The sequence below is a fragment of the Carassius carassius genome, chromosome 28 (genome assembly GCF_963082965.1).
Source record: "Carassius carassius chromosome 28, fCarCar2.1, whole genome shotgun sequence".
NCBI lineage: Eukaryota > Metazoa > Chordata > Actinopteri > Cypriniformes > Cyprinidae > Carassius > Carassius carassius.
Genome location: NC_081782.1, coordinates 9,991,229 through 10,009,700, shown reverse-complemented (window position 1 = coordinate 10,009,700; position 18,472 = coordinate 9,991,229). Strand labels below are relative to the sequence as shown.

Genomic DNA, 18,472 nt, shown 5'->3' with positions numbered 1-18,472 from the left:
GCAAACACTGGTTGTTCTGAGCAACACAAGTTACCAGCATCAGGAGCTGAAGTAGAAAATGACTGACAGTCACAACAACCAATTAAAATCCCCAGCGCAAGATAATGATACAGAAATAACCAATCGGCTTCACAAAGGGGCGTGGCCTCCGAGTTACCTGCGATGAAGACGACTGCCTGCTCGCGCTGAGTAGATGAGGCTGAAATCAGATCGATGAGCAAACACAGGTGTTGAGCGCGAGGGTGAACAAAACGGCTTAGTCTTTGCGCCATCCTCAGGAAAAATAACTTGTGTACCTGCTGTCATACAGTAAGTAGTTTATAAATATTTTTTGAGAATCTCGTTGAAAAATATACTTAGGTCATTTTTGTAACATAACTTACTGAAAAGTATATCAGAGAATATAGCGTCTGTTAATGCTGGTCTTTAAGGTTGCGTTGGGATGCTAATTGTTTTCAGTATATCACTCCTGTAGTTAATTCTGACATGAATACAAGGTTGCAGATAGATGCTAAGGCAAATAAATAACACCCTCACCAGAGAGATTCCAAAAAATAAAGTAATAGCCATATAATTTAAAATTAAATGTATTATATAAAAACTAGACCTTTGATTTGGTCTGTCCGTTGTCTTTGGACAGCAGTGTCTCATCAATGAACAAATGAAATCCTCTCATTAAGTCCATGTCCACCTGTGGTTTAAAACCAGTCCAATAAATTATACAGCAAGGCACTGTGCCCCAGGGAATGCAATAAGATAAATAAATCTTGCCCTTTTCGAGGGACTCATTTGATGTTTTCAGTATTAAATGTTGATGATCAGTCAAGATTTGCCTTCTTGGTATAATGCAAATCATATCAAATAACTGTAAATGGTTTGTATACAATAATGAAAAACATGAAAAGAAAGAGTTAATAAAGCCCAACATAACTGCATTCAATTCCACTCAATTAAGGCTAATGCTTCTAATTTGAATCTAATCAAACAGTCTTCACTGAAATGTGTGTGCATTATTAAATTAGTGATCTGGTAAAGGTTCTTATAATAGATGTTTTCCATAGGCCATGACATGATTTATTGGTCAACATTTCATCAAAGGTTTCTTTCAAGCTGTACATCTGCTTGTTGCTATAGTGAACCAGACAATGGTTAAATTTAATGTAATTAAAACTAAATAAAACGAGAAAAGGTTTATGTGTAGTGTCATTTGGGGTGATTTTATATCATGCTGATATAAACGATCACCTTAAAATCAAATACTATAAATACGTTTATGATATACTTATTAATATGTATCTGGTATTGTGGTGTCTGTCATTCAGAGTGGATTATAATAACCTTAAAAACATAAACATCATAAAACTTTTCAAAAATCAACATGGAATTAAAGGGAAAGTTATCGTGTTGTGGTGGAACAGTTGTACTTTTAAAGGAATAGTTCACCCAAAATGTTTAATTTGCTAAATATGTGTTGCACCCTCAGGCCATTTCAGATGTAGATGAGTTTGCTTCTATGTTTGAACAGATTTGCAGAAATTTAGCATTACTTCACTTGCTCACCAGTGGATCCTCTACAGTGAATGGTTGCCCACAGAATGAGAGTCTAAACGGCTGATAAATACATTACAATAATCCACAAGAAATTCACACGACAACATTATATGAAGTAAAAATCTGTCTGTTTGTAAGAAACACATTCCTAATTAAAGTTAAATTTAACATTTATATTGTCACTTCTGGCCAAAATACCAGTCCATAATTTGTAGAGGGACATCTATCAGCGTTGCTCTTGCGTCTTGCACAAGAGAGCAGCATGTTTAGAAAGCCATGAAAATTCATGTACATTCAACTTTAAAAAACGTTTTAAAGTCATTTTTCAAAACTTAATGGCGTTTTTTTTCCCATCCCACTGTATCTCATGTTTTTAAACTAAGAAAGTAGCCAACTGATTGGTCTTCGGTCCTTTGTATTAAACTATACATACATGCGTGGTGCTGTTTTTTCTAATTGTTTAAGCTACTTTATTAATTATATATGGTTTACAAACATTATTTTAAACATTATGCACTTTATCTTCAAAGATAGTCGTGTTATTTTATTGCATAATATTTTAAGCGATGCGCCCTCTTGTGGCCTCAGGAGAGAAGCCAAAAGCTTTTTTCCCCGACACTGAAATTATGCCTTTTAAATTCGAATTCCATTATACGTCATATTTCAGTTTTTTTCCCCTGTGTACATGTATCATGAAGATGCCTCGAAGGATGCAGAATAGCCTCATTGCTTTGTTTCAAATGCCTGCTGCTGTTTTTTTTTAGTCATGAAATAAAGGTTCCAGACATAGTGACGACTTAAACACAGCCTTTTAACACTGTAAGCCCAAGGACTGGCTAAGGCTTGTGGAGATATCTCATTTTACAGCCTTTGTTCAGGATGCATGCTGATTCTGAGATGCACCTAGCAATTAATAAATGATGGTTTTGGTCTTGCACAAGGGGGTCTGATTTTATGCAACACATCAGCTGTGCTGTTTCTTCTCTGTTGTACTACAACCCGAATTCCGGAAAAGTTGGGACGTTTTTTAAATTTTAATAAAATGAAAACTAAAGGAATTTCAAATCACATGAGCCAATATTTTATTCACAATAGAACATAGATAACGTAGCAAATGTTTAAACTGAGAAATTTTACACTTTTATCCACTTAATTAGCTAATTTAAAATTTAATGCCTGCTACAGGTCTCAAAAAAGTTGGCACGGGGGCAACAAATGGCTAAAAAAGCAAGCAGTTTTGAAAAGATTCAGCTGGGAGAACATCTAGTGATTAATTAAGTTAATTGATATCAGGTCTGTAACATGATTAGCTATAAAAGCTTTGTCTTAGAGAAGCAGAGTCTCTCAGAAGTAAAGATGGGCAGAGGCTCTCCAATCTGTGAAAGACTGCGTAAAAAAATTGTGGAAAACTTTAAAAACAATGTTCCTCAACGTCAAATTGCAAAGGCTTTGCAAATCTCATCATCTACAGTGCATAACATCATCAAAAGATTCAGAGAAACTGGAGAAATCTCTGTGCGTAAGGGACAAGGCCGGAGACCTTTATTGGATGCCCGTGGTCTTCGGGCTCTCAGATGACACTGCATCACTCATCGGCATGATTGTGTCAATGACATTACTAAATGGGCCCAGGAATACTTTCAGAAACCACTGTCGGTAAACACAATCCGCCGTGCCATCAGCAGATGCCAACTAAAGCTCTATCATGCAAAAAGGAAGCCATATGTGAACATGGTCCAGAAGCGCCGTCGTGTCCTGTGGGCCAAGGCTCATTTAAAATGGACTATTTCAAAGTGGAATAGTGTTTTATGGTCAGACGAGTCCAAATTTGACATTCTTGTTGGAAATCACGGACGCCGTGTCCTCCGGGCTAAAGAGGAGGGAGACCTTCCAGCATGTTATCAGCGTTTAGTTCAAAAGCCAGCATCTCTGATGGTATGGGGGTGCATAAGTGCATACGGTATGGGCAGCTTGCATGTTTTGGAAGGCTCTGTGATTGCTGAAAGGTATATAAAGGTTTTAGAGCAACATAAGCTTCCTTCCAAACAACGTCTATTTCAGGGAAGGCCTTGTTTATTTCAGCAGGACAATGCAAAACCACATACTGCAGCTATAACAACAGCATGGCTTCGTCGTAGAAGAGTCCGGGTGCTAACCTGGCCTGCCTGCAGTCCAGATCTTTCACCTATAGAGAACATTTGGCGCATCATTAAACGAAAAATACGTCAAAGACGACCACGAACTCTTCAGCAGCTAGAAATCTATATAAGGCAAGAATGGGACCAAATTCCAACAGCAAAACTCCAGCAACTCATAGCCTCAATGCCCAGACGTCTTCAAACTGTTTTGAAAAGAAAAGGAGATGCTACACCATGGTAAACATGCCCTGTCCCAACTATTTTGAGACCTGTAGCAGAAATCAAAATTGAAATGAGCTCATTTTGTGCATAAAATTTTAAACTTTCTCAGTTTAAACATTTGCTATGTTATCTATGTTCTATTGTGAATAAAATATTGGCTCATGTGATTTTGAAAGTCTTTTAGTTTTCATTTTATTAAAATTTAAAAAACGTCCCAACTTTTCCGGAATTCGGGTTGTAGACCAATTATTGCTGTCAATCTTAGGCTGCTGAGTTTATAAAGCCTTTGCTCTAAGAATAACCGCGTCCCTCGACCTGTCCTCCCCCCTGCTGCAATTCTCAGCTAGGATGGCTGCCGACTCCACCATGAGATCTGAAGTGGAGGAGCTGCAGAGGAGGGCCAATCAAGTGACAGATGAGGTAATGCCGCTAACAATCACCAAAGTAGCAAAGTTCAACATTGGTTTGAATTGATTTGCGTGGGTCTTTCTTCAGCTGATGGTGTGTTTTTCCTGTCCTGTTTTGATGAGAGTGCTCATCAACAGGCCTACAGTGATGACATCAAACATTTTCCATTCTCAGTTATTCCCATGGTACATAACAGCCAGGATGAAGACGCTAAACACATTATATATACACCTGCAGTATTATTATGATTCCCACTGTGACAAAGTCAGGTAAATTGTAAATGAAGCCATTTTTCATTGCCAGATTTTCCACTGGGTGTTATGTAATGGATAATGTACACTCCTTTAATAATGTCTTTATCGCAAAATAAACCCTGGCAGGGTGATCTGGACTCTGACGCAGAGCACTTATTACACAGCTACTCACCAAGTAAAAACATATTTGCACATGAAAGAATGGTTTGAAATTGTTTTGTAATTCTACCTCTGGGGCTACATTGTCGTTTTCTGCTAATTAAAAAACAATCGAATACAGTATACAAAACAAATGGCCTAGAAACAGTATTACAGTAATATTAAAATACAGAGGTCCTCTATGGTAATTTTCACTTCAATCAATAACTATACAGAGTTATAAATTTGTTCTTTTTAGTCACTGTTGTGTTTTGAATTTTTATCTCCGACAGTCCCTTGAGATCACTAGAAACATGAGGCTTCTGCTAGAGGAGGTGAGTGATCCTTATTCATAACAGCTTGTATAATATATTTAATAATTGCAATTCCTGTGTTGTTGAACAGTTGTCAAATCAGTGTGTATCTCGTGGGAGTGACCCAACAAAAACCTGATCTAAGAAATAAACCAAAAAATTGTATTCTAGCTAACTGAAACTAGAACCATAAACCAACCATTTTGTTACTTAAAATATACATAAAAATGTATGAAAAACTTATTTTAGCTAATTACCAAGGTAACATTTCTTGTTTTAATTCACAAAAATAACTCAAAGTGAAATATGAATTAAATAAACTATATAGACATATTTACAAAACACAACTAATAAAAATCACAAAAAAACATTAAAACTGTAACTATAATTAAAAACAGAATAAAAAAATTCTAAACTATTATAGAATTTTGAAGAAAAGTAATGAGGTAAAAATATTTCAAATTGTGTTGATGATATAATTAGTTTTGATTTGTTTTTAGGGAAAATGCTAAATTCACCAGTGGTCTCAAAGTTTTATACCCCACTGTTCAAACAATCAAACAAATATGTAATTCTTCAATAAAACATGATTAAAAATGAAGTGATCATGCAATTATTATTTATTGTGAAACACCCTTTTCTTAAATTCATTTTTTCATTAATCTGCAAGTAAATTTATAATTGCCTAATTTAATGTGCACTCATACTGAATTATTTTCAATTCTTCAACAGAGTAAAGATGCAGGGATCAGGACACTTGTTATGCTGGATGAGCAAGGAGGTAATGAATTATCTTCATACACTTTACTTGCAAATGCATTATTAGTTGTTTGTTTATCCTGTTGCATCTGTATGACAGGTAGCAATTACCTTTATGCTAATGATACAGAATATGCACAAGATGAGGGAGTACAGACCGTGTGTTCTTTATCTTTTGTTTTTTACTCATCCTTACAGTACGACATATATAAATACAGCCATATATGATTCTGTACATATGAAAATATGTACCCTCTGTGCGTTTTTGAGTGTACGCTTGCATATTTCCCCTTTCAATTCCCCTTCCCCCTGCCTCCCATGCCCTTCCCCACTTCCTTCGCATGGGCAGAACAACTGGACCGCATAGAAGAGGGCCTGGATCACATCAACAAGGACATGAAGGAGGCTGAGAAAAATCTCACTGACATGGCCAGGTGTTGCGGTCTGTGCATCTGGCCATGTACAAAGTAGGTCTCCTCCCAGACACCTGAGCCATGGCTGCTTGGTGCTCACTGATGTCACCTCTCTGCCCATGCCCCTGTCCCACTGATAACCTCTCCTGCTGTGATGTTGCTACATGTTAGTCTTTTTTGACTGTTTTGTGAGCAGAGGTTCATGCAGGACTCCATGTAAATATTTGAAATGAAGATAAATGTTGTGCAACTTGTGCTCACATAACAAATTCAGTGTTTGTAGATATTAATAATTTTTTTTAGTTCATATCTGTCCATTTTGCTTGTCATTTGGAGCTAGGGCTACCATTGATGTTTAGTTGCTTATGGGCCTGTGGAGCTTCGTGCTGAGAAAATGGTTGTTGTGTGTGTGTGTGTGTGTGTGTGTGTGTGTGTTTTTTTTTTTTTATCTCGTCTCCATACTTTAACCCCTGAAACCTCCATGCTCTGTGATCCCACCTTCCGTCATCCAGAGCAGCTTGAGCGGATTGAGGAAGGGCTGGACCAGATCAACCAGGACATGAAGGAAGCTGAGAAAAACCTAACAGATCTTGGCAAATATTGCGGTCTGTGCTCCTGTGATAAGTATGTGATGTTTGGAGGGGCTTGGCTTTTAGTTGCTTGCATGAAAATAGTTTTGTGCCAGAACTCAAGAAATCACAGGAAACTGGTTGGATGTATTGTCTTATTTTATATTCTTCATATATATATATATATATATATATATATACACACACACACACACACTAATAGCTTGGAATAATTAAGATTTCTGAAGTGTCATGTGACATTGAAGACTGTAGTAATGGCTGGTGAAAATTCAGCTTGGCCATCAAAGAAATAAATTACATTGCAAAATTCATCAAAATATAAAACTGTTATTTTATTACTGTTTTTAGTTTGATCAAATATATGTAACATAGTGAGCATAAAAGACTTCTTTCAGAAACATCAAAAATCTTAATTATTCCAAAACTGACTGGTAGCGTGTATACATTTATATTGCTCTATATAAGAAATGTATTGGAAGGAACAATACCTTATAATATTTTAAATGTGAAAAATATGAATAAAAAATATTAAACATCAAACTTATACAATTCATGACTTTAGTTGATTACTTAACTATTGTCAGACAAGCTCCAACCAAATGATATGTACTGTGATTTTTGTGTGGTTCATTTAAAATGGATGCAACTCCAACTATTCCTGTGTGTTCAGAGTCAGTGTTGAATCCTCCTCAAACTATTTAGGCAGTTGCAGCCAAAATTTCACAGTTTTAGTATTAACAGCTCGTATGACTAATCTTGTCAACTTTATGTCTTTCTCATATGGCTTCTCTCAGACTAAAGGACTTTGAAGCAAGTGGGGCGTATAAGAAGGTTTGGGGTAATCAAGATGGGGTGGTGTCTAGCCAGCCCTCTTCCCGAGTCATGGATGAGAGAGAGAAGATGACCATGAGTGGTGGATATATTAGAAGGTGCCAGAACTTTTGGCTTCTTGATCATAAATTGACTCTTATCATTTAAAGCAGCCACTCATATTTAAAATAAATAAATAAAGAAACATATCTTTAATACTTTTTTGAGCAATATGCATTTATCGATCATATGTGACAGTAAATACATTTATGTTGCAAATTAAATAAATGCTGTTCTTTTGAACCTTACACTTCCCTTTAATTTTGTAGATATAGAATGAAGTTTCTATAGGTTCTAAGATTCTATATGACCCTGAATTCTGCTAACGGCTACTAAGAATTCAGCTTTGCTTTCACAGGAATGAATTAAATAAAATTTACATGATTGTATTTTTGTTGCAGCTTTGGTGAGGAAAAGACATTTAAAAACATTTAAAAAATCTTAGCACCCCTGAACTTTTGAACAGTGTATTAAGAGTCGTTTGTCTTTGATAGAGTGACAAATGATGCATTGGAGGATGAAATGGAGGAAAACTTGGCACAGGTCGGCAGTATCCTTGGCAACCTCAGAAGCATGGCACTTGACATGGGCAATGAAATCGACACTCAGAACGTCCAGATTGAACGCATTCAGAGCAAGGTCAGTGTTTGGAAGGGATTCAGAAACATCTCTTCTACAAAGAAGCTGAACCTTTTAATATTAACTGTTCTTTTGTTTGTTTTTTTGCAGGCCATGGTCAATGAGTCCCGCATTAATGAGGCCAATCAGAGGGCAACAAAGCTAATATCAAGATAAAACATGGGATTTTTCTTTGAAACGTTTACAGTCTTCTAGGAAAATGTGTGCACATATTGATACAAATGATTAATCTTTTAAATGACTATTTACAGAACTTGGATTATTGCCTACTAATGTGACATTATATTATTATTATTATTATTATATGTTCCAACAACAGCTCTTGAATTGAATGAATGTTAATATACTGTCTCTAGTCTGTGCTGTAATTGTAATTTATGTATGTAAATGTATTGTACAGTATAGTTTATAACAACATCTTTTAGACAGCTATCTTTGTTTTTGTAAGCCTGCAGAACACTTTTCATATCTAATAAAAGCTCACTATTAAGACAAAGCAGTGTCTTAAAGTTGTATTGGTAAATGTAATTTGTTTGTCTAGATTAAGTAGCTTTTTTAATGATCCAGTTTAAAAGGTCAAGGGTTTGTTTCATGATGGACACATTTTTATTTTATTTTTTTTCCTGCTATACATGGGCCACTTGCTTAGTGTCTTCTGTCTGTCTTTTATTATTTTATTTTCAAAATAAAACTAAATTGATATTTTTCAGTTAATCCTATGACTTTTTTTCTGTGGAGCAAATGATAACTGGCAACCTAGTCACCATTCACATTGATTTAGTATTTTATTGCACTATAAGACTGAAGGTTACTCAGTGTGGGACATTTCTCCTAATTCCGTAAAACAAAGTCAGCCAACTGTGAGTCGAAAGAACAAGAGGTGAATAAATGACACTTCATTTTGGGGTGAACTGTCCCTTTAAGCCGTGACTCAACGCATATTTGAGGGACTCTCTACACTAGTGATAGGATTTATGGCTCTTTGAGGGATTCCGGATCTTCGCGATCCGTTCCTTTCAAAGAGCCGTTCAAAAGAACGGCTCTTTTGGCTCTTTTTAAATATTTAGTCAGTTTTAAGAAGCCAGCTTGGGGGCATCTCAGTTTATCCTGGAAATAATCACTGGGATGAATGATGAGGTGAGATTTGTAGCCAAATAATTAAAACTCAGATATCACACACCAATATCTGAGTTTGAATTATTCTGAAATATTGATTATTACCTCATTTGTCATGTGTGGACTATATTCCATAGGGTTGCACAAATCCCTCTGCTTAGACAGTGACATCACTATTTTGGATTTACCTTTAGTACAAAGTGTGTGTGTGTGTGTGTAAAGCTACGTTGACTTATGTTATTCATACAATACCTACTCACAAATAAACATCAAAAACAAAGCCGGCTGCAATGAATTTCTGTGCAAAACAGCTTTTACTACAAACACTTCCACACAAGAACATTGTTATCACACAAGAACATTTTGATAGAAAACTAAAAATATTTAAAGTAGATAAAATTCTAATAAATAAAATGGAAATGTCTACATACTACTGTAAACTTTGCAAATTGGACATCAGCCCCTTCAAGTCAATGAACAATAACAAAGTGGGCTGCAATGAATGTCTGTGACAGCTGACAATGACAGAGGCACGCAGGGTTTTTTTTCCACTGGAGTCCTACTCACGTGAAGGATGCGTGCACAACTAATAACTAATATCATCACGCTATAAAGGGTTGGCCTGCGCTGGGTGAGCCCCTCCCCTATAACTGTTCTGTCCTCGCGGAGGAGCTCATTTGTGTGCATCTGTGTGAAACACGCATAGGAAAAAAGAACGACAGAAAGAACGGCTCCCCTCCAGCCGCGACTCGGCTCCCATCGTTCATGTTTATGAGCCGTTCAAAAGAATCGGTTCGTTCGCGAACGTCACAACTCTACTCTACACCCACCTAGCGGGGGCTACAGACAACTACAATGCCACTCCCCAGGTCTGAAGCAACTCTGAAACCGAGAACCTCAAAATGGTGGCGTTTTGTTGTATAGCCACCTCATTACAAAACTGTAAATGATGGTGAAATATTCAACGAATACCCAAACATATAATTTCATTTTGCTGCCTCTCGAACTTCTGCTTGAAAGCCTATATTCCTATGATCCTCAAGAAAATGTAACTGAATACGACCTGGGGTCCACAGATAAAGAACAAGAGATGCAACACAATCCATTTTTTCTACCTCATTCGCTTCAGTGTAAAGGCCTAATTTAATTCCAGCATTTGTTCGCCTACTGTGAGGAACAGCCCCTTTGTGATTTGTGTTGTTAACTGCTTTATTTTAACCATTTTATAATGTTAGTTGCTTATACATTCTCTTTAGTAAACTTCACTATATTAATGTGTACAGTATAGCACAAATCTTTCGAGTATAGCATCTGTTCTTTTTTATACAGTTTTTATAAATTACACATAAAGGCGCATATCTTTAATTGTTGTATTTCATTGACGTGAACAGGAAATCGTGGATCTTATATATATATATATATAAACAGAGATTGCAATCTAAAACAGTCGTATTTAGCTTATTATCTATCTAGCCGAATATTTTACTGCTGAGAATAACTAGGAAAAAAATGTCTTTTTTAAAATTTCAATGTCTTTTAAAATTGTAAAAATTTCAGACCAGGAAATCACTTTTTAATTAGATTTTTATTTATTTATTTATTATAATTATTGTAACTATTGGGACTGTAGCTTCGAAAGTTTCCAAACACCACAAAATAGCCTATTAGACTGGAAAAAACGCGTACAAAATCCACAAATATTTTTACGCGATATTTTTAACTTGTATGTGAATAAAAGGCGACTTAAATTTACTTTTATTTAATTGCAAGTTGAACATTTTCATGCTTGTACTGGGCCACAGGGTTTGCATGTACAGTTAGAACAGCTTCCACACAGGCATAGGGAAGGATTACTATAGAATGTTGGCGAACTATCGCTGTGGAGGGGGAAAACACGTAGAGCTGAGTCTGCGCGACGCAGGGGATCACTGCCTACGAAGTTTATCGGGCAAGACTACACCGACAAATCCTAGGACGCATTCGGCCGCACTGTAGGTAATTATCACTCAATATATCGCTAATAGCAACAGCAATAAAGCTGATCGCCGTTCAGATGTACGCAGTATCGGTTTGATATTCCAAATTCGTTCGTAAACGCGTCTACGAAATGCGTGAGTCGTCCATTTTTCTACGGTAGGCTAACGACAAACAAAATACAAATCTGTTTGCGTTTCCTGGTGGAATATTTGCTTATTACGATATCTGAATCTATCTTTCTACGCGGTCGATTGAATACTGTACGCGAGATTTTTGAGAAATGGCAGATTTGGACGCTCGAGATCGATGCTGTGCGACCGTGATGGCGTTCGCTCGATTCTCTGTGTTCCTATTGCTCTCTGACGATTAGGAAGGAAAACAACAAAGAAGCAGGAAGCATATGGGCACACCGGCGAGGCGGTGTGAGATCACGCCGCAATTAGTTGTAACAGTTAATTTAAAGTAAAAGGGTCCTAGAAAAAATATGATTCTGTGCTTTGCACAAATTATCTCTGTCTGTGTCTGTTCTGTCTTTTTAAAGCGCAGAACACGAGCAACATTCATCACATGACCATAAAAAATCAGAGGGACAGTACGTTTATTGTACAACACAATTAGCACACACACACACACACACACACACACACACACACACACACACACACACACACACACATATATATATATATATGTAATTAAAAGAAAATATATAGAATATTTAAATAAAATTAATATTTTAACTTTGCGTCAAGAAGCTAAATATTAATATGTTTTGTCAGTTTGTGAGGAAGTAAGGACAGGTTAGTTGTATTTAATTAGTGTGTCACACCCGTTTTCTTCTTTGCTTGGTAGGTTGAAGAGAATGGATTAGTTAAATGATGTTGAAAGCCTCTGGATGAATTCTACTTTTGATTTTAAATTAATGTATTTTATCACTCAGCCATATAATTCATCAAGTCATCTGATGGATGAAGTCTAGAACTCTGTTTGATTTGGTTGATTAGTTTTGAAGAGAAGAGGAAGAAGGATGTCGGAGTTCATGCCATACCCTTACAGAGGGCCGGGAGGTGCTTTGATGCGCTTCAAGAAAAGAAAGTCACGTTTCACGTTTCAGGAGGTTGAACTGCTGCTCAGTGAGGTACAGAAAAGGCGCCATATTCTAGTTGGTAAGTCAAACATTTTTATTTTCATATCACAAAATTCAGAAGGATCTGAAGGGATGTCAATTATGCTTTGCATATGTGAGGGATAATAATTTAATGAACTCACGATTTTAATAGGAAAGTTCAACCGGGGCATTTCGAAGGATCTGAAAAACCGCACATGGGCGGATGTGACCGCACTTATCAATGAGGTCAGTGAGTGTCATCGAGAAATTATTGAAGTCATTAAGAAATGGGCAGACCTCAAATGCGACACCAAGCGGAGGGTGGCCGCCATGAGGGCATCGGGAGCCACGGCCGCCCAGATCGCACAAGAGCTGTCGCCTATAGAAACTATGGTGCACCAGATCCTTCAGATGTCTAACCCTAACATAAATGTGAGCAGTTTGGCAAATGATGACCAAATGGATGACGAAGACGAGGACATTCCATGTCTCTCTGAGATACCACACAGCTTCTCACACATGACAAATGGCAGGCCTCATTCGTTTGGTTTGCCAATGCCTCCTCTCTTCCACACTAGTATCCCAGGCAAAAGTGATACCGAGCTTCCTGCACACATGATGTTCAGCGGTGAGTTCCATTTTTATTTTATTTTTAAATTAGTTAGGTGATTTATTACTGAGAGTTCGAAAGTACAATATAATATATATAATACATATAATACATTTGTTACTTTTATTGAATTCATCAGTGCCTCTAATAGATGTCCAGACTGACACTTCAGAAAAGGAAGGTAAGAAATAATGGAGAGAGACTTGCGACACATTTTGATTCTTTTAATTGGTCAATGGCATGCTTTTGTATCTCTGTCAACTTGTTAAAAAATATAACAACTTTATACATTAGATGATGTGAATACCTTTTATGATGAGCATGTTTTTGATTAATTCTGAATGAAAATGTAATTTTGTGTCAAAGTACAAAAATGTCAGGGAGGTGATACTATAATCTTTATTTTGTGTTAGGCATAAAAGATTTGCATTATATTAGGGGTGCACCGATAAAGATCGGCCAATCGTTAATGCGCATCTTGTCAGTAGACCCGGTTCTCTAATCAACGATATAAATTCCATCAGGTGTGTGATTTCACATGGAGCAGCTGTTATTACACAGAGCCGTTGTTAACTGACAAGCTGCACAAATAAACGCTATAATGAAGGTGGATTTGCGCAACTTGTCAGTTAACAACGGCTTTGTGTAGTAACAGCTGCTCTATGTGAAATCACCATAGACTGTATAAAAACATGGACGTATTGTCCGTGACGTCACTCCTGAAGAGCGTTTTTGAAGCTCAAAGTGTGCAGAGCGGGCCGTCGCCATCTTGGCAGGGCGTCACCGCGCGACTGTCCCAGACAATTGAATATGGGCAAAAAGGCGGGAGCTGGTTGCTGAAGCCACGCCCACCTAGCATGATAGCGGTGACAGCAGCTCCAATCCACCTGTCACTCAAGTGACCATGCCCTTAAAGGCAGGGTAGGTAATACATGTATAAACAACTTTCTTCCAAATTTGTTTAAACTTTCTATATATATCAATGCATAATTAAAATGTAAGTACTCTGATAAAAAGAGTATAAAAATCGAGTGACTCTAGACCGTTTAATCTGTATTAAACACAGCTCATTGTTTCCATTTCGGGACGAAACATAGGATTGGCTTAGGCGACTGTCACTCTCTCGCAACCATGGCAACCACCCTTTTGCCACACATGACCTGCCCACTTGCGAAGTTGCGCGTGCACGTTTGATTTGAGGAATTCAACAGGCACGGATCCTAGGAATACCAAAACAATGGCAGAGAAACAGCAAGCAAATTTCACAGTAACAGCCTATGCAGTTAGTGAAGGCAAACCAGGCAAAAAAGGAAGACAGTAACAGTACAAGAAAAGGTAATGAACAAAAAGTCTTTGGATAAACAAAGAAATAAAACGCAAGTTTATATCGGCGTGGTTTTCCAGCGATGGCGAGAACTGAGGGAACTCAAGGGGCTGAAAAGTGACTCCTTGATGGCTTTATTTCTGCTGGACAGGTAAATCTTTCTTTTTGTATTTTGATCATACATATTTTTTCATGAAGCATGTGTCATTAGCACACGTAGCTGCGTAATATAGCTAACATAACATTACTTAGCGAGCCGTAGTAGAGGCTTTGGAAGGAGCCCAGAAGGGAGGGGGTGGAGTGAATGGAAATAATGAGCTGTCTTTAAAACAGTTGTGAGAGGTCTACAGTCACTCGATTTTTATACTTTCTTTTTCAGAGTACTTACATTTTAATTATGTATTGATATATAAATAGTTTAAACAAATTTGGAAAAAAGTTTTTTATAAATTTTTTTTACCTACCCTGCCTTTAATTACGCAGAACTTTAAGGCTTAATATAATTTAAACGGATGAGTTATAAAAAAATTCACCCCCCTCACAGTTGTCATGAAAAGCAAAATTAGCTATATAGACAAAAATCATTTTTATGCACCAGGTTGTAAACTTTTTTTTTGTGCTGTAAAGTTGGTAATTTTAACATGGAGAGTCTATGGGATTGACTCCCTTCTGCAGCCAGCCTCAAGCGGCCAGTCGATGAATTACAGTTTTAGTCACTTTCTTGTTGGCTTCACGAGAGAGAGCAGGAGGTTGCCGCTTGAAAATCATGCACCAAACAGTTTTTATTGGCCAAGGCCCGCCCACAATGCCATTTGACCGACATGTCCAACAACCAATCACAGTTAGTTTCATTCATCGTCACGTTTCGAGGTGTGGAAATGTCGCCACAATAACAGACTGGTGTGTAAAACTCTCGGACATATTTTAAACATTCTATGATGCAAACTTTAAATATTTGACATACTTTTGAAAATCCAGCGTTCAGTTGATCCTGATAAGCGCTTGTTCTCACAGTGGCTTGCTTCTTTCATGAGGGGGTTTGGCGCCACGGTATCTTTGTTTCCAGGCAGAACGTTAAAGAACGAAACACACGTCTCGTGGAAATCGTGTAGAATTCGACCGATTAGATAACGACTTCGACATTCCTAAAGTGTTTCCACTTTTGTGTCCCATATGTATCAGACATTTAGCCAACGGTCTGTGGGCTTGACGTCTGAGGCTTAGACTAAAGGTGCGTTCACACCAGACGTGAATGAAGCGTTAAGCGCGAGTGATTTACATGTTAAGTCAATGCAAAGACCCGAATAGACATCCTGCGGTGCGATTCGCACAAATGAGGCGATGTGAAAGATGTGGCACGAATGGAGCATTTCGGGCGTTTTTGCGCGAATCACTCGTGTTGAAAAATCTGAACTTTGGTGAAATTTTGCACCGCGTTAACCAATCAGCCGTTTTGATGTGTGAAACACGTGATTCACGTGACTTGAAAAATCTGAACTTTGGTGAAATTTACTGTTGCATTAACCAATTAAATGCTTGATTTAGTAGTGAAAATCTGAAACAACAATGGAGGACAAAGTCATCGTCGCTGTATGTGGATCCCCGGAAATGTATGATATTTCTTCATACTTTTACAGAAACAGTAATAAAAAGGATCTTGCTTAGAAGAAATAGATTAATTGAATAAAGACCAAAGATTACTTGTTAGAATTAACCCAAACCGAATTATATTTTGTTTAACCACTAAAGAGACATCAGAGCCAGTGGCAAATTTGAGAAGGACTAGCTGAGTCGAGACTGCACTCATTGCTAACATGAGAACTGAGCTCCCGCTGATCTCATGGAGCTGATCGTCTCCAAAATCTGCAAAACACATTTTTAAATAGGCGCTGTCTTTATAAATAAACTGCATATTTGAGTTTAAAACAACTACATTCTCGCCTGAAATACTTTTAAAACTACATTTCATGACACGATAACATTAATATTCTGAAAATTATCTGAATAAATGTTGGTTGAAATCACAATGCTGCGTGAACTCAACGGACAGAAGCCCCTCCCATGACGCAAATTTGTGTCTGTTGTGAAGTGAATTTCACACGCGAATGAAACGAATTTCGTGCACAAATGAAGCGAATAAACTCTAAATGTTCATGCATCCAACTATGCGCAAATACCATGCTTTATTCACACAAGTTGCATCTGCTGTGAACGCCCCATAACACTCCCTCAGAGAGCTGCTCGTAGAGAGGGGCGGGGTCAGCAGAGCTCATTAACTTTTAAAGGGAAATGCTACAAAATGGCTTGCTCTGAAAAGAGATGTTTTTGTAGGTAAAAAGGGTGTTTTTTACACTACCATTGAGAAATTTTTAACTATGTTACAGACTTTTCATTAAGACCCTAAAGAATCATATCAACTTGTGGTAAATGGGCATTCGATGACCCCTTTAATTGACCATAATGTTTTATGTATCCATTTAATAAAATAAAAAAATCTTAATATCTCTTTCAAATATGACATTAATGTCTAAAATTAACATGTTTCTTATCCTTCCAGTCAGTAACATGCAGTTTATTGAACAGAGAAGCAAACCAAACCAGAATCCTATTGGTTTTACTGGATTCCTCAGTCATCCTATTGCTGAGAAGAGCCATGTTCGAGAAAAACCTAATCACAACACAACATTTAATGGCCCCTCATCTGCCAGTATCCCAACATTTGTTGCACCTTCTGCAGTGGCCGCCTCATCATCACGTTCCACTCCTGCTCGGCTCCCTCCCCAACCTGCTCCTGTGGAGCCTCGCAGTCTGCAGGAACGTTTATCCCAGAGTGCCTCGCTCAGCCTGCAGGAACAGCAGGCCACCACACTGCTGATAGGGTCACTGTCTCGCTCACTGGAGTCACTTGCTGAGTCGGTGCAGAAATTGGTCCACACCCAGCAGCAGTTTTCATGCGACACCTTACAGCTGCAGCGTGACACACTCCACGTCCTGCGTGATTTCTCCTCCAACGCCTTGACTCTCCTGCAGGACAAGGTCAACGGACATCCATAGCTCTATCAACAGCTACATTTGGAAGCAAGTTACAGAAACGGTGATTACGGATAGCAAAGAAAATACAATAAGCTTGAGGATATAGTGACACTAGAGTTTATGGCAATCTCTGAAAATGTTTTAAGATTTATAGAGCTGACAGGACTAAAAGTTTTCCCTATTTATAATATAATAACCAAAATAAGAAGCATTAGAATATAAAATGGGTTCCTTGTAGAGTTCCTTGTATGTACCGATGACTGGGTCTTATAAACTGTTGGACCAATTATGTGCTGTTTTACAGGTAATTTAAATGAGCAAAATAATTGACTGGTAATTTAATATAATTACCGTATTTTTCGGACTATAAGTCGCACCTGAGTATAAGTCGCATCAGTCCAAAAATACGCCATGATGAGGAAAAAAACATATATAAGTCGCACTGGACTATAAGTCGCAATTATTTAGAACCAAGAACCAATAGAAAACATTACCGTCTACAGCCACGAGAGGGCGCTCTATGCTGCTCAGTGCTCCTGTAGTCTACACTGAGCAGCATAGAGCGCCCTCTCGCGGCTGTAGACGGTAATGTTTTCTATTGGTTCATTTCTCTTGGTTCATATCTCTTGGTTCATGTCAAATTAATTTTGATAAATAAGTCGCACCGGACTATAAGTGGCAGGAACAGCCAAACTGTGAAAAAAAGTGTGACTTATAGTCCGGAAAATACGGTAATTATATTTGTGGTGCTTTTTAATATATTGCAAAGTGACCATTAAATTGGCTGCTTTTAATTTATGTATTCTTATTATTATTATTATTTGATTTTTCTTTATTTAGCTGTGTTATTCTGATGGTTCTCTATGTTTAACTTTTAAATCGGTTTCTGGCCTGCTGTATATGTTTATGTTCTTTTAGCCAGGTGCATTATCTGTTTTAAGTTGTTTCTCTTAACTTGAATTTCCAAAGACTTTTTTCTCCAGATGTGATTTTAAATTCTGATTGAAG

At 37.5% G+C, this 18,472-nt stretch overlaps 2 protein-coding genes across 4 annotated transcripts; both read left to right on the top strand.

The window, feature by feature from the left end:
* The first annotated feature begins 100 nt into the window (after positions 1 to 100).
* On the top strand, positions 101 to 9,004 carry LOC132107891 (synaptosomal-associated protein 25-like). 3 transcript variants are annotated; one of them, XM_059514223.1, is made up of 8 exons: positions 101 to 309; positions 4,255 to 4,331; positions 5,005 to 5,046; positions 5,758 to 5,806; positions 6,134 to 6,251; positions 7,582 to 7,716; positions 8,152 to 8,296; positions 8,387 to 9,004. In XM_059514223.1, the coding sequence occupies exons 2-8, from the start codon at positions 4,260 to 4,262 to the stop codon at positions 8,450 to 8,452; spliced, it is 627 nt and encodes a 208-aa protein (XP_059370206.1). In that variant the 5' UTR covers positions 101 to 309; positions 4,255 to 4,259; the 3' UTR covers positions 8,453 to 9,004. The 3 variants fall into 3 exon arrangements, with proteins under 3 accessions (XP_059370206.1, XP_059370207.1, XP_059370208.1); XM_059514224.1 differs by having other exon boundaries at positions 4,153 to 4,331; XM_059514225.1 differs by lacking the exon at positions 6,134 to 6,251 and adding an exon at positions 6,710 to 6,821 and having other exon boundaries at positions 8,387 to 8,999.
* A 2,117-nt stretch (positions 9,005 to 11,121) lies between these two features.
* Positions 11,122 to 17,808, top strand: LOC132107889 (uncharacterized). Its single transcript, XM_059514221.1, has 5 exons — positions 11,122 to 11,407; positions 12,330 to 12,555; positions 12,670 to 13,125; positions 13,238 to 13,288; positions 16,989 to 17,808. Exons 2-5 carry the CDS (start codon positions 12,417 to 12,419, stop codon positions 17,483 to 17,485), a joined length of 1,143 nt encoding a protein of 380 aa, XP_059370204.1. The 5' UTR covers positions 11,122 to 11,407; positions 12,330 to 12,416; the 3' UTR covers positions 17,486 to 17,808.
* The last annotated feature ends 664 nt before the right edge of the window (positions 17,809 to 18,472 follow it).